Source organism: Pteropus alecto, unplaced genomic scaffold (genome assembly GCF_000325575.1).
Source record: "Pteropus alecto unplaced genomic scaffold, ASM32557v1 scaffold105, whole genome shotgun sequence".
NCBI classification, from domain to species: Eukaryota; Metazoa; Chordata; class Mammalia; order Chiroptera; family Pteropodidae; genus Pteropus; species Pteropus alecto.
The window spans coordinates 1708162-1722510 of NW_006436294.1; the positions used below are offsets into that span (position 1 = coordinate 1708162).

General features: G+C 33.4%; 1 protein-coding gene across 4 annotated transcripts in view; it reads left to right on the forward strand.

Annotated features, from left to right (window-relative positions):
- PHF20L1 (PHD finger protein 20 like 1) overlaps positions 1–14349 on the forward strand; it is a 62473-nt gene that overhangs the window by 25246 nt on the left and 22878 nt on the right. For 3 of the 4 annotated variants that reach the window (XM_025047567.1, XM_006912925.3, XM_006912926.3), the window contains 4 exons: positions 3823–3905; positions 7364–7616; positions 9662–9850; positions 10117–10326. In XM_025047567.1, coding sequence (XP_024903335.1) covers positions 3823–3905; positions 7364–7616; positions 9662–9850; positions 10117–10326 — 735 coding nt within the window. Of the gene's footprint in view, positions 1–3822; positions 5943–7363; positions 7617–9661; positions 9851–10116; positions 10327–14349 lie in introns of those variants that run through there. The other variant, XM_015590253.2, reaches the window with a different exon arrangement.

Consider the following 14349-nt stretch of genomic DNA (forward strand, 5'->3'; position numbering starts at 1 on the left):
GGTATGCTCTTACATGGGCCTTACTGAGAAGTTCCAGCTTGACATTAAAGCGAGCAAAAAAAGAAAACAGCTCAGTCCACAGTGATGCATTATCTCCACATGGCCTTGGAAAGACAGTAGGTGGGGAAAGAAGAACCATTTTACCATGAGCTTCAAGGAAGTTCTAATAGAGGTTGCTTAGGAACACCCTGTGCCTTCTGTGGAGGGACTTTGTCTTCACTTCCCGTTGGGAATCTCAGATGAACACGTGATAGTTTGGCAGCAGTAGAAAAAAGCATAAGATTTTACAAATGTGGAGTCGTTATGATTTTTTATCTTTATTTGCTCAGAAGATTTAAATGTATGATGATCTTTTTAATAGTTCATCTCTCTGCATCCATTTCTGATTTCACGTTAATTACATCATGCAGAAAAGACAATAGATATTATAAGATTGTCTTCGACGGGTGAAACTCAAACTTGCCTCTATATAGTAAATTTGATTGGTAGACTATGAAAACAGTTGAGAACTAATATAAAATAGCAATTCTGTTATGGAATTATGGTGTAGTTTAAATTTCTCAAGCACACTTATACATGTCCTAATATCCCTTAGCTGCCAAGATGAGTAATGCTTTGATTTGGGCAGCATCTCAGCCTCCCCAGATGTATTTCCCCCACTCGATTTATTTTTTAAATAGTTCTAGCTGGAAGTAAGTGGACCATCTGCTGGAGAAATTTAATTAATGTATTCACTTTCTTTCTTCCCCATGTACACACCCTACAGAGATTCTAAACCTGATTTCTACGTGGGGAATGATGTAGAACGATTTTTTTCATCAGTTTCCAACTAAGTAGAAGTTGAAATTATAGTTGCAAAGTTTACGTATGTTCTTCCAGTCTTATTTTTTTTTATTACTTTATTGATAGTTATCTACTTTACGCATATTGATTTAAAATAGACAGTTCTACAGAGAGAATCAGGAGTGCAAACTTTGGGCTAAAGTTGCAGGCAAACTACAAATTTGAATAGATTTAAAAATACAAGTTCTAAAGGGAATAGAAGAAGAAACATCAGCAGTTGGTACATGTTCTGTTTGTAATAGTTCTAGGAGTTCTTCGAAGTTCAGCCCATTTAGATATGTTCATGCAGCTTAAGGAATTTTAAAACTAATTTTAAAAACCTAGAGGTTTGACTTGGCCAGTAACATGTTACCGATCATAATATCAAGAGTATTTGATTCTTAATCCCAGTACGGATATTTTATTGGAATCCATGACTGATAAGTAAGCCGTCATTTAAACGCTTCGTTCTCTTTCCTTCCCTTTGTTACTCCAGGGTGCTCTGGCCTCGATTCTATTTATTCCTGTTGGCAGCGAGAGACCAACTATATATTTTATAGCCGATGTAGGGTATTGAGAAATTGTAACTTTGTCAGTGGGACTCATGAATATTTGATATTCTACTTTAACCTGATATTTAAATAATTATTTTAAACTGCATGATGATTTTGTTAAGATAATTACTCTATAGATTCATCCCTCTGGAGGAGGACCTGTTAGGAATATATTGATCATCTGTATTTGCAAATAACTAAAATTAATTTCATTTGTGTATGTTTTCTTCCAATTCTCATTTTCTGAGGATATCACATTTCTCCCTAGAACATGAGCAGGTCAGGATGAGCGATCTGGACTGCCGCTTAAGGCAGCGGTCCTCTCGTCAAGGATATTTTATTTTTTATCCCCTTTTGTTTATATTCAGTAACTCTTTTCTAAGATGGTATGCATGCAAAATATGAAAAAACTTTTTATTGATCATATTTGAGGCGTTCGAATTCACTAGATACCAAGTATTTTCTAATCTAATTTTAAGTAGTTTGCATTAAATGTCTCATTTCCTTTTATAAGAACATTTCAAAGCTTTATTTTTCCTTCACAAACCATTAAGTGGAAATTGCTTTTAATTAAATGGGTTTATAATATCCCAATTTAAATTCAGAGTATGGCTGCATTGTTAGTATCATCATTTTTAAACTTGTAGTACCCTATTTTTAATCTTATAAATTGCGATCTGTTCTACCTATTGATGAGATTCAAAAAAGTATTTCCTTACCTGTATGAAAGGGAACAAAATGTAAGATATGTTGAATAGATTGAATAACAAATATTTGTCTTGTGTGATTAGCCTTTAGAAGTAGAACCTCTACTTCTTCCTACAAAAGAACTTAATTCTCTAATTATTTTCCCTTTTATTTCAGCTGTGTTTCTCAAAAATGTTAGCTAGAGAAAAACCTAGTGAATGCGATTTTAAATGTTAAAAAAACACATCATGCTGTATCTTTTTGAGTCACCTAAAAATATGTTCAGAAGTTATATTAATATAATTAATTGAATTTATGGTTTATAGACTTTTTGTAAAATATATTGGGTTTTTTTTTTTCCATTTACTCTATACTTGATACTGCGTAAGACTTTAAAGAAACTATGTAGATTGTTATCTCAGACTGGACTAAATACCAGTTTTAATACCAGCCATTGATATATTCACATCATTTTTTTACATTCCACCTTTTCTATTTTAAATTACAATTTCAAGTGCTAGATATTCAACTTTCCAATGAAGGAAAGGGCCTTTTTGCCTAATTGAACAGTGGGCACTAGTATCACTTTAAGAATAGAGTTTTACAATTTGAATTCCTACTTAGGTTACTTAACATCCTTGAGATGGTTATCTGAAAAAGACAAGAGATGTCACCACATGGATAACTTGAGGTTATGTAACACTTGGGGGCACGTTTTTTTCTCCTATTAATAAATATGCTGTAGACAGCTTCAGTAATATAAGTGGTATAATTGCTGTAGTAAGTATACTATTATGTGGTCGATTGTTAAACACACTTCCTTTGACTCAGTGGTTTTGTGTGGCCAGCTTTGAGATGACACAAAAATGATTTTTGGTGATCTTCTATGTACCCAACGGCCATAAGCAAAAACAAATACTCGTTATTAGACAAGGGTTATAAACTTGTCTTCATTGAAGGTATTTGTCAGGTGCTTAGCAAAGAATCTTGACTAAGTAAATGCCTTTAAAATTTATAATTAAAGCGGTGTCTTAATGTCTTGTAAAGTTAATTGTATTTACTCCCGATAAAATATCCTGTCTTCTAAAATTGAGAATCAGTTGTATGCATTGGAGAAACCTGGAACTCCCAAATTATTTTATCATTTATAGATGTCGTAGGAAGGACCCATACCTTTCCACATTCACGAAAAGTGGCTCCATCAGTGTTGGCAGCACGTTTGCAAGAAGAAAAGCGATAGCTGAATTTAGAGATAAACCCGTAAAGCTTAGGTTAAAGGATCCAAGAGAAATTAAAAATGGGGAGCACTTTTATTAGCTAATATAGCAACAACAGAAGTCTCCTTTTATGTTCTAGATGTTTGGAAGGATTTCTCATGTCTTAATATTAATTTCATATGTTATTTCAGTCGTATAGATAAAGCCCATATTAAGAGTCCTAACAATCTAAGTAATATTAGGTTTCTGGACATTAAGCCATAGAATTAAAAATTTTTGTAGAATAAATGCGTATGTGTGTGGTGTTAAGGATGTCTTTAGGAGTATTTAAAAAACGAATTACGTAAGCAACTTTCAAATTCCGATTCAGTCCCTTGAGTCACTGTTACGGATGTTTGTATTTTTGACAAACTTTTGAGCATATTTACTTCCTATATATTAAAAAGTATGGGGGATTTCAACTGATAATATTTTTGTGAAGTTCATTAGGGTGAAAGTCAATGTTTTTTCTAATAAGAAATTTCTGTGCGATTTTTCTCAAGGTTTGTTGGCATCCAAAGCTGTTGGGGTGGATGGTGCTGAAAAAAAGGAAGACTACAGCGAAACGGCTCCAATGCTGGAGCAGGTATGAAACGGTAGCATTTGATTTTATTCAAGGTTCCCAACTGGAACGATCGCGGAGCTATAATGCCACGTAATTGAAATTGCCCTTTTGATCAGACATGGGAATAGGAAGCTAATTAATCGATGGTATGTTTTTAACTCTGCCTTCTCCAAGGGATACAAACTACAGACTTCATTAGTGTTTATTTTCAATAGACTGGCATTTAAGCCTTTGTCTCCAGCATTCGAAGGCCTGGAGACAGGCATCCCAGGGTATACGTTTCCAGCTGGATCACCTTTAACTAGCTTAGGAAAAGGCCCTTCCACAAATACTTTTCATTTGTGAGTTAAAACAGGGTTTTTGACATCTAATAAAGCTTCTTTTGTAAGAAGTTTCTTTTATATTGTAATAATTGGTGTTAGACTGACTGTGTTTTATGAATTGATCAATGAGCCATACATTTTTGCTAGGATGTATATTTTAATAACTACAAAAAAAAAAAAAAAAAGAATTTTAAAAACCTCTTAAGGGTCTGTCTTTAAACCACCTAATGGAGGAATTTAAAAGTGAAGGTTGCAGTTGCTAGATTTGCCGTGGCTGCCTTCAGATTCCCACAGTACCTGTACATAATGCGCTCCGCATGCTTTCACATTCCCTAAGGGCTTCACTTCTGGGGCACTGTAAGACCGGAAGAACACAGTAATAGCCATAACTGGATTTCCTTGGTTCTCCTGTTTTAAAATCCGAGCCTTAATGTAGTTTTAATATATCCTTTTTGTATTATTTTAATTTTCTTTATTAGTAGCCTAATAAAGAAGACTTTAGTATGAGTCTCTTTTTGCTCTTATCTATATGCGTTTAAAAAAATAGTCCAAATTTAATTGATATTGTATTGAGTTTTTCAGGGTTATTTTAGGCCTGATTTGATAGCAATGCATTGTTTTGGTGCCTCCATTAATGTATGAAATCAACGGTCTTTAAATTGATTCATATGTCAGCAAATCATACCTTCTGATTTTCTGTGATCATCAAACGGTCAAGTCTGCCGTTACTGTCAGTTTATCAACCAAATTTTAAGTGACTTTACTGTGTATTACTATATTCAACGTCCCAGATATAACAATATTTTGTATTTTCACCACTGTTTATGGTATTCTTAGACTGCAATAAATCAGGGACTTGGGTAATAAAATGTTTCTGGAAAATTCATTACAATGTCAATCTTTCATTCTGCACAATCCTGCTGAGGTGAACGTGATTGTGAAAATTAATTATTTTATGTGGAGGTTAGTATAGAGAGAAGTACAGAAAACAGCATTATGAAATTGAGTTGAGAAAAGAAAAATCGAGTAACTCGGCTGTTTCTATTTGCATCATTGAAAACATTTTGAGAGTTCTTGCCAGTTTTGTAACAAAGAGACCAGTAATCATTAATGAAAACTTTGTAAATTATTTTATATTTTAAGGACTGTAAATGCGGTTCCCTCATTTTTTGTCATTCAGGTTGATTTCAGTGTGAAAATGTTTTGAAACCAAATTCTTAATTTTTATGCTGTTTGCCCTGCTTCAAAGTTAAAAAGCCGAGTTATAAAACTCTCAATGACATCTCGATTGGTATCAACACTAGACTGAAACGAGAAGTATTGTTTGTCACTAACCTCTTGTCGTCCTCAGTAAAATAATGTCATTCATGACATAGATTTATAACAGGCCTACAGCCAAATTTACTGTGCTAATGATTTCTTTTATTTACCTTAAAAAAAATTCAAACTCTGGTCTTGAACCCCAATTCTCAGATTATTAATTATAGATTACTTAATTGTATTAGGGAATCGTCATGTTACATTTACTTTGGATAAAACCTGCATTAGATGCATAATTCATTAAGTTTTTAAAAATGTTAACTTGTCCTTGTTTAGAAGTTAAGCACCTTATCAAGATATTAATTTAAGTTTTAAAATCTTGTTTTATAACTTTGTAACTCGAGATTAATGGATGCTGTAGTGATGTCTCTCACGTATGTGAAGATGAACAATAAAATTGTTTATTTACAAGTAATGGCTCTAATTACTTTTCTGGCAACACCTTTTATGATAAGCTGAGGAATTCTTTCCATTTATTGAGTACTTTTTCAAATGATTAATCTGCACTAAAACACATGTGTAATGAGTAAATTCAAAACTAAGAATGATAACAAATAAATGGGACACTTGACATCAGCCCTTTTATGCGGTATGTCCAGCATGCCATCTATAGAGCATTCAGAGGTGCCCTACTTAATACCAAATACACACTTTTTTTTTTTCCCCCACCAAAATTTGAATGCCTTATATTTTAGTGGGAACAGAAAGCTCTTTGGTCCCCAGCAATGACCTTGCATATTCCAGGGAACTGCACTCTTGATGGTCAGCCCTCACAAAGGATGTGGAAGTTAAAAGGTTTCTTAGGAATAAGCATGTCGTTCGGAGTGCTAGCAGTTTCATTCCTTATAGAGGCCTATCTTCCTCTAGATTTTTAAAAAGTGTATCTCATATTTTGCTCTCAGATACGAATATCAGAAAGAGCTACAGTATAGGCATTCTGACACCATAGATTGCAGATCCACCCAATGTGGCTATTCTTTGTTGTCGTTGGACACGTTCACATACAGTTTTACATACGTAGGAAATTTTACTGCCAAATGAATAAAGAACTGACAAAGTTCTAATTTTTTTTTAAAAGTATCAGTTGGCAGGAAGAAGGTAAAAACTCTCATCTAAGAATGCGACGTATTTTGTTTTTAAATCCAATGTTTTTAACTTACACTTGGTTTTACTCCTTGGTTTTTTTTTCGTTGTTGTTGTTGCTTGTTTTGTATTGTTTTTTAGTCTTTTAACTCTGTATTGCTGGTGGCTTTGATTTCATGATGCATTATGCTTATGAAACTCTGGCTTTCAGCACTAAAATGAGTTAAAGATAATGTTTCGTTAATTTGATCATTGTTTTCCTGTTGAGATCTTTCTTTAAAGGGAAACTGTCTACTTGGACTTCTGCATTCAACTTGATAAAGGAAATTATAAGAAAACATCTGAAAGTCAAAGGCTTAAAATGTATTCCTCTAAGGCTCTAAAACATGAAAGTGCTGTTTATTTACCTAATTATTATTAATGTCAGTGGAAATTATGGTTTCAAAGAAATATATTTCAGTTTAATACTGAAAATAGTACGATAACATTGTATATTCTGAAAATATTATGAATAATACATTTAAAAAAACCTGAATTTAGACTTAAAGTTGACAGCATCCCTGTAAAGACAGCCTATTCAATTTTAGTTAATAATTTGTGGGGTTCTTTTTGGTTTTTCATTTGTAATAGAAATGTTATATGTTGCTTAACAATGTTTTTTGGATACTAAAGTTGCTTAACAATCAAAATAGAATACAAGAACAAAAATGAAGAAACCAAAATAAAAATATCAATTTTTTATTATTTATTCAGGCGATTTCACCTAAACCTCAAAGTCAGAAAAAAAATGAAGCTGACATTAGCAGTTCTGCCAACACTCAGAAACCTGCACTGTTATCCTCAACTTTGTCTTCAGGAAAGGCTCGCAGCAAGAAATGCAAACATGAATCTGGAGATTCTTCTGGGTGTATAAAACCCCCTAAATCACCACTTCCCCCAGAGTTAATACAAGTCGAGGATTTGACGCTTGTATCTCAGCTTTCTTCTTCAGTGATAAATAAAACTAGTGAGCACAGATTTTTAAAAAATAGTTACTTATCCTATAAGATACATTAAAAACTGATTGTAGTTATATTGTCTTTTTATGAATTTGCTTTTTTTAAATTCAAACTTAAGTGGATATGATAGGGAAGGCTTGAAACTATTTCAGGGGCAAAAACCATATACATTTCTGACTGATTTATTGTGCAGAGACTGTACGTACTGCTGGTTGAGAAACCTTACCATTTAAAAATAATACAAATTCCACTGTAGTTTGATTCTCTTCAGCTAATAATCCAAGCGCAACAAGAGGCCTGATTCATTACAAAAAAAAAACAAAAACAAAAAACAAAACAAAAAACCTAGAAAGAAAGATATAAAAAAGACTGACTCATGGAGGCTGTTTTTCCTCAACTCCTAAGACTATTCTTATGGATAGATTGAGTTATTGTTCCCACTTTCTGTATATCCCTCTGCAATACATTTTATTTATTTATTTATTCAGTTTTATTAATGAAAGAAGAAGAACGCTTCCTTGATCTTATTTTTAACGATTTCGCTGTTTCAATACCACGTCAATCGTTCAAGAGTTAATTTAGCCTTTAAGAAAGCCTTTCAAGATGGGTTTGGTTATATATAAGACAAAATTTGTGTTGACCCTATGTTTCTCATATTAGTTTAGTATTCTCAGTTAGAAATATATGAAAAACAGTTACCTGGAAAGTTGCTTGGTACAAGATACTTTTGCTGTTTATATAAGAGATGCGTTAATACCCTGATTCGTAAAATGAATGTGACACGTTCCCTCAGGAATTCTTCTGTACCATATCTTCCCCAGCAATTAAAAATGTCGGCATTGAGAAAACTTATCAAATATATTCACCTCCTGTTCAGTTCTCATATTTTCTACCAAGCCATATTTTTCAAGTTTTGATTAGGTACTTTTTTTGTTTTGGTTTTGTTCTTCTTAATAAATGGATAGAAAGGACGGGAACAGAAAAACTAAAATGTTTCCTCTTGGCGTTTATCCTGAAAAAATGTCATTAGTCACAACAATGTCACATGACATTGTTAAGTATTTTATTTTGAAATTGTTTCGTATTTTAGTATTATAACCACAACGTTGCAGCAATTGAATTTTCTTTCATTTTTAAAAAATTATCACTGTTTTTTATTTCAATTTTTGTAAAAATTTTAAATATCGGAAGTATCAATCTCTTTAGACTACTTATTTCTTCCTTCTAAATTAATATATCGGCCTTATTCAGTCCTGCCTATTGTAAGTAATCAAACATTTACATGCCACATAGAAAGAAGAAACCTAAAGGTAAAAAAAAAGACAAATTTGCAAACTTTTGTGCTATATGGATATAAGATGCTTAAATGACTCATCAAGTTAATTATTAAAAAACAAAACACATTAGGTCAAGAACAGTGTAATTTTCTTATAAAATTCTGATTATTTGCCCATGTTCTTAAAGTTGTTTATGTTCAATTTTTTTTAATGAATCAGGCCCAAACATATGCTTATAAAAATCCATTTGGGGGAATGAGGGTGGGATAAAGTTATTTATATTAGTTTTACTTTGGCAAGTAAAGTAAAGCACTAACTACAATGCATGTTAGATTTTTGTCACCTATGCTCCCACTTTTTTTTCCCCCTTAGGCTTTCTAGATTTGTAATGTAGGAAAAGGGATATATATATATATATATTTTTTAATCTTTGGCTGTACAGAGACTATTTTCCCATAGAAAAAAATGGCAACTAACACAGCGATCTGCAGTTAGAGAATTAACTGTAGTCTGTCACTTGGGGAAACTACCTGAAATTAATGTTACATGTTATTTTCTTTTGGTTCTAGTAGGCTTGGATTTTAGAAGTTTTAATTCTTTTTGTGAATGAGGGCACAGGTTTTGTCTTTGATTACTTTTGGAACATGCCATTCCTTGTGGATGCCTAACAACATCAGAGGGCAGTATTTAAATCATTTTTCCCATTTATCTCCTTAAATATTATAAGATGACCCCAGCATGTGTGTGCTTCGTGAACATTGAAGATCTTTTTCTAGGTCCTCCACAGCCTGTGAACCCCCCTAGACCTTTCAAGCATAGCGAGCGGAGGAGGAGATCTCAGCGCTTAGCCACCTTGCCCATGCCTGATGATTCTGTAGAAAAGGTTTCTCCTCCCTCTCCAGCCGCTGATGGGAAAGTATTCTCCATCAGTTCTCAGGATCAGCAAGAGTCGTCAGTACCAGAGGGTAATGTATATTGATTTCCTATAGAACCAAATATAAAAGAAGATTAAGAAAACATGAGAGATAAAGACTATTAAAATATTAAGAAATTTCTGCTTTTTCATCCTTACATCTTTTGGATTTAGAAGCATTTTATTTATTCTACCAATAGTTAGTTATTGGCTTCTTTGTGCCAGGCACTGTTTAACTTACATAACATTTTAATCCATGTGAGTATTAACTGAGTCAGTTTATCTATGTTAATATATCACATTCTTTATTTTGTGTAGTGCCTGATGTTGCACATTTGTCACTTGAGAAGCTGGGACCCTGTCTCCCTCTTGACTTAAGTCGTGCTTCAGAAGTTTCAGCACCACTACTAGCCCCAGATCCCTCTTACCATGATGACTGTCCCAGGGCAGAAAAGGAAGATACGCAGATGCTGACAAATCCTTCTTCCAAAGCAGTGACTGATGGAAGAGGAGCTCCAACAGCATCAGGTAAAAAGGATTCATTTTACAAACAGCTAGGCTTACATGTATAGGCTATAAGCATTTTGATGTATGATTATGTTATTTTAATATGTAATTCCTCTTCAGAAATACTTTCATGTAACATCTGTGAGACGTAGGGTTTCTCTGTTCAGAGTTATTTTGTGCCACCATTGGCTATCATGTTCCCTGAATATACGTCTTACTTTGTCACTTGAATCTACTTTTCCCTGTTTGTCTGCTCCCTTCCTCCCTTCTTTTTCAATTTTTATTTCGTTTTTCAATTACCCTTGACATTCAATATTATATTAGTTTCAGGTGTAGAGCGTCATTGTTAGACATTTATATAATTTGTGAAGTGATCCCCCCAATTAGTCTAATACCCACGTGGCACCATCCATGGTTATTAAATAGCGTTGACTGCGTTCCTCATGCTGTACTTTACATCCCCATGACTTTCGTAATTGCCGACTTGTACTTCTTAATCCCTTCACCTTTTTTACTCAGCGCTCTAAAACCCCTCCCACGTGGCAACCATAACTTTGTTCTCTGTGTCTTTGAGTTTATTTTTTTGTTTATTTTGTTTTTTTAGATTCCATATTTAAGGGAAATCATATGTATTTGTCTTTCTGTGCTTGACTTATTTCACTGAGCATGGTACCCTCTAGGTCCATTCATGTTTTGCAAATGGTAAGATTTCATTCTTTTTGATCACCAAGTACTATTCCATTGTATATATGTACCACATCTTTCTTCAGTCGTCTGTCAGTGGACACTTGGGTCTTGTTTTCTTATCCATCAGCTACCCTGTGTCTTTTGATTGGAGCATTTAATCTGTTTACATTTAAAGTAATTATTGATAGGCATTTAGTTATGGCCATTTTTTTATTCATATTTTTTATTGTTTTTTATTCTTCATGTGAGTGTGAGACCAGCCCGTTTCACTTCTCTGCCCCTCCTACCAGTCTCAGTGCAGCTTCTCTATATACTTAGTTATAAGACTTCTGTTCAGCTAGACTTCAGGTGGTTCTCAAGAGTGGTTGTTCTATAATTTAGCTATAATTTTGTTGTGAGAGGTCATGAGAGGAGGTGAGCACAGCATTTACTTACTCCGCCGTCTTTACTGGAAGTCCCCTCCCTGCTTCTTTCTTATATCCTGTTTTTACTAAACAGGAATTACTAGAGCTAAATATCATTACAGAAGTTTTTAGTTTGAAGCCAGAAAATACTCAATGGGATCAATACTTAGGTTTAGGATTTTAATAGAATTTGATATTTAAGAAACTTAGCTTAATTTTAACTTATACCTCTGTCTTAAACATAATCCCATATTTTGGGGCAGAATGCCCCAAATTTAAATGTAATTTGTTATAGTGTTATTTTGGAAGTCTAATATGCAAAATTGGCCGTGCTCAATAACACATTTTTGGGACGATTTTATGATACTTATTGTAATCTGAAACCATTCAGAGGTATTTTATCAAGTTGATACTCCACTAGAATATTAATTTATTTCCTTCATATGGTTACATTGTTATAATTGGAAGTTTTATAGAATTTTAACCATAACTAAAGAGTATATATAATTTTTTAAAAGGCAAATACTAATTTCAAATGCTTTTCCAGTAAATTACTAATTTAGAATTAGATAGATGAAAGGTTTGAATTGAGTCAGTTCTGAAATGGAGAAAAACATAAAACCGTTTTGATTTTCAGCCAAGAGTGTTGGGAATACTTGTTTTTAATAGCATTTTCCCCCAAATCACTTTAATCTTTCAACTTTTTGGATGAAGCATAAAATAAGAATTTGCTCTTTTCTTGTTGTGGTATGTATTTATTAAAATAAAGAAACATATACTTTTTAGATTACTGCCTTTAACTTCTCATTCCTTTTTTCAAAGTAAAAATGTAACTATTATTAAAATAGTTTCCTACAGTTCCTTTTTATTAATAAAGAATGAAGTTAATTTTTACCTGATAGAGTTTCTATATCTTATTTTAAGAAATTAATGCCCAAATCTAAAGATTTATGGGTTTTGAAACATTCGTTGTCATTTCCCAAATGTGATCAACTGTCTTTTGATTCTTTTTCTAAGCCCCTTTTATGCTAGGATAATTTTGCTGCTTTTTCACACAAAATTTCTGAATTACTATTGACCCTTTGAGATATTTTTCCTGGTGAAGGTCTTCTGCAGATCTTTCACAATTTGGAATTTGTGGCTGTCCTGAATATATGAAAAATGTATTAAATTTATAATGATCTAACATCCACTGGGGAAATTATTTTCAGATGTATATTTGAAGACATTTGTATTTCAAATATATAAATATTGATACTAGTAACAAGGCTGAAAGATAGACTGATATAAGTAGTGGTATAATAACAGTTACGTTTGCTAGATTATGTGTCCTAAAACATCAAAGTAGTGACTGTGCATGGACACCCTTGATTCATGTGATTTTGTTTCTAATCAGAGTATAAACCTAGTCTTTTTTCAGAATTTCTAGCACATTGGTGGAGATAGGGCTAATTACCATGAGGCGTGGTTCTTGTTGTTATCCTAGTGGTTAAAATGTAATGGGGTGGAGGGAAGACATGATAATTCTTTTCCTTTTTAAGTATTAGATATAACTATTTGAGAAAGTCAAAATAGTAAGACAATTTTCTGGAACAGTGAAAGGTAGGAGTGTAGGCTAGTAATATGAATCTGTAGATTTGTTAAAGAGTAAGGATCATCTGGGTATCATGACAGTTTCATTGCTTAAATCAAAGAAATGCGTGGTTTTAAATGTTAATTACTGGAAGTCCATTTATTAGAGGGTTGAACACATTCACAATATTTGAATGCATGGTGGGGGGAATTCTAATTTCTATTATCACTTTTAATTTTTTTGAAGGAAGAAATGGAATTCAGGTCATATTCTCTTGGATACTTTTTGATTAGAAACCTTGGAAGCCTGTGTGACTCGTCTTGAAATTCTCAATGACCTGCATGCTTTTCTTTCTCAAAATTTGTATCTCCCGTTTCTAAACTGGTCTGCAGTATTCGTGGACTGCTCTCTATTCCCTTGGTTGTCTTCCACCTGGAGTCAAAGAACCAAGGTGTTCTGTTTCCGTTTCTTCCTCTCCCTCTTCTGTGTTTGCTTGCTTGCTTGGTTTCCATCTTGATTCTAAAAGTGAATTTCGTTACCGTTGGATTTTAAAACTTCTGTAGAAAGCAGTATTTACCAGAACTTGTATCAAAGCCATTTTCTGGGGGTATTTTTGTCAAATTGAAACTCTTGTGGTATTTTAGAATGAGGAGGATGTTAGTCATTACTGTGAAAGAGTTTAACAGACTTAGATTTTTTGCTCTTGTGAGAGAGATACGCATACTGTTTCATTTAGCAGTCATGGTAAAAGATTGATGAGATTATGAAAGTTATCCCACTGTATACACCTGTTCTTAATAGGTTAAAATTTGCTTTTAATTGTTTTTCCAGTAGAGGTAGTGAGCTTGCACTAATCCTTCCAGATTCTTCCACTGGGAAGCATGTGGACATGACTAGTCAAGGTTAAGAACACTATTGCTGCCCACATTACCAAAACAGTCATTGGTGCCCTTGTAAAAGCAGATGCCTCTTTTTGCATTTTGTTATCAGAATGCTTTATCTAACAGAGCCAACTAGTTCTAGGTAAGGATGGAGCCTTAAGTTCTATTACTCTTAGTATTAAGATGGAATCCTGTTACTATCTGGGCGTGTTAACTAGTTTTCTTATCTACTGAATATATGTATAACAAATACTGAATTACTGTAACCTCTTTAAGGAGTTAAAGATATGGAAGCTCAACATTTTTGTTACCCATCCATTTTTATTATCTACTTGCATGGAAAGGTGCGCCAATAATAGTCACAGACTCTGACTTGTGGACGACTTCCCTTGCCGAAACTGTGCTAGCACTTCAAGTAGATGACTTTTAGTCCAACATCTTACATCAACTTCATATTTATTTTACTTTTTAAAAGATTTTTTGTTTTAAACTGTTTTCC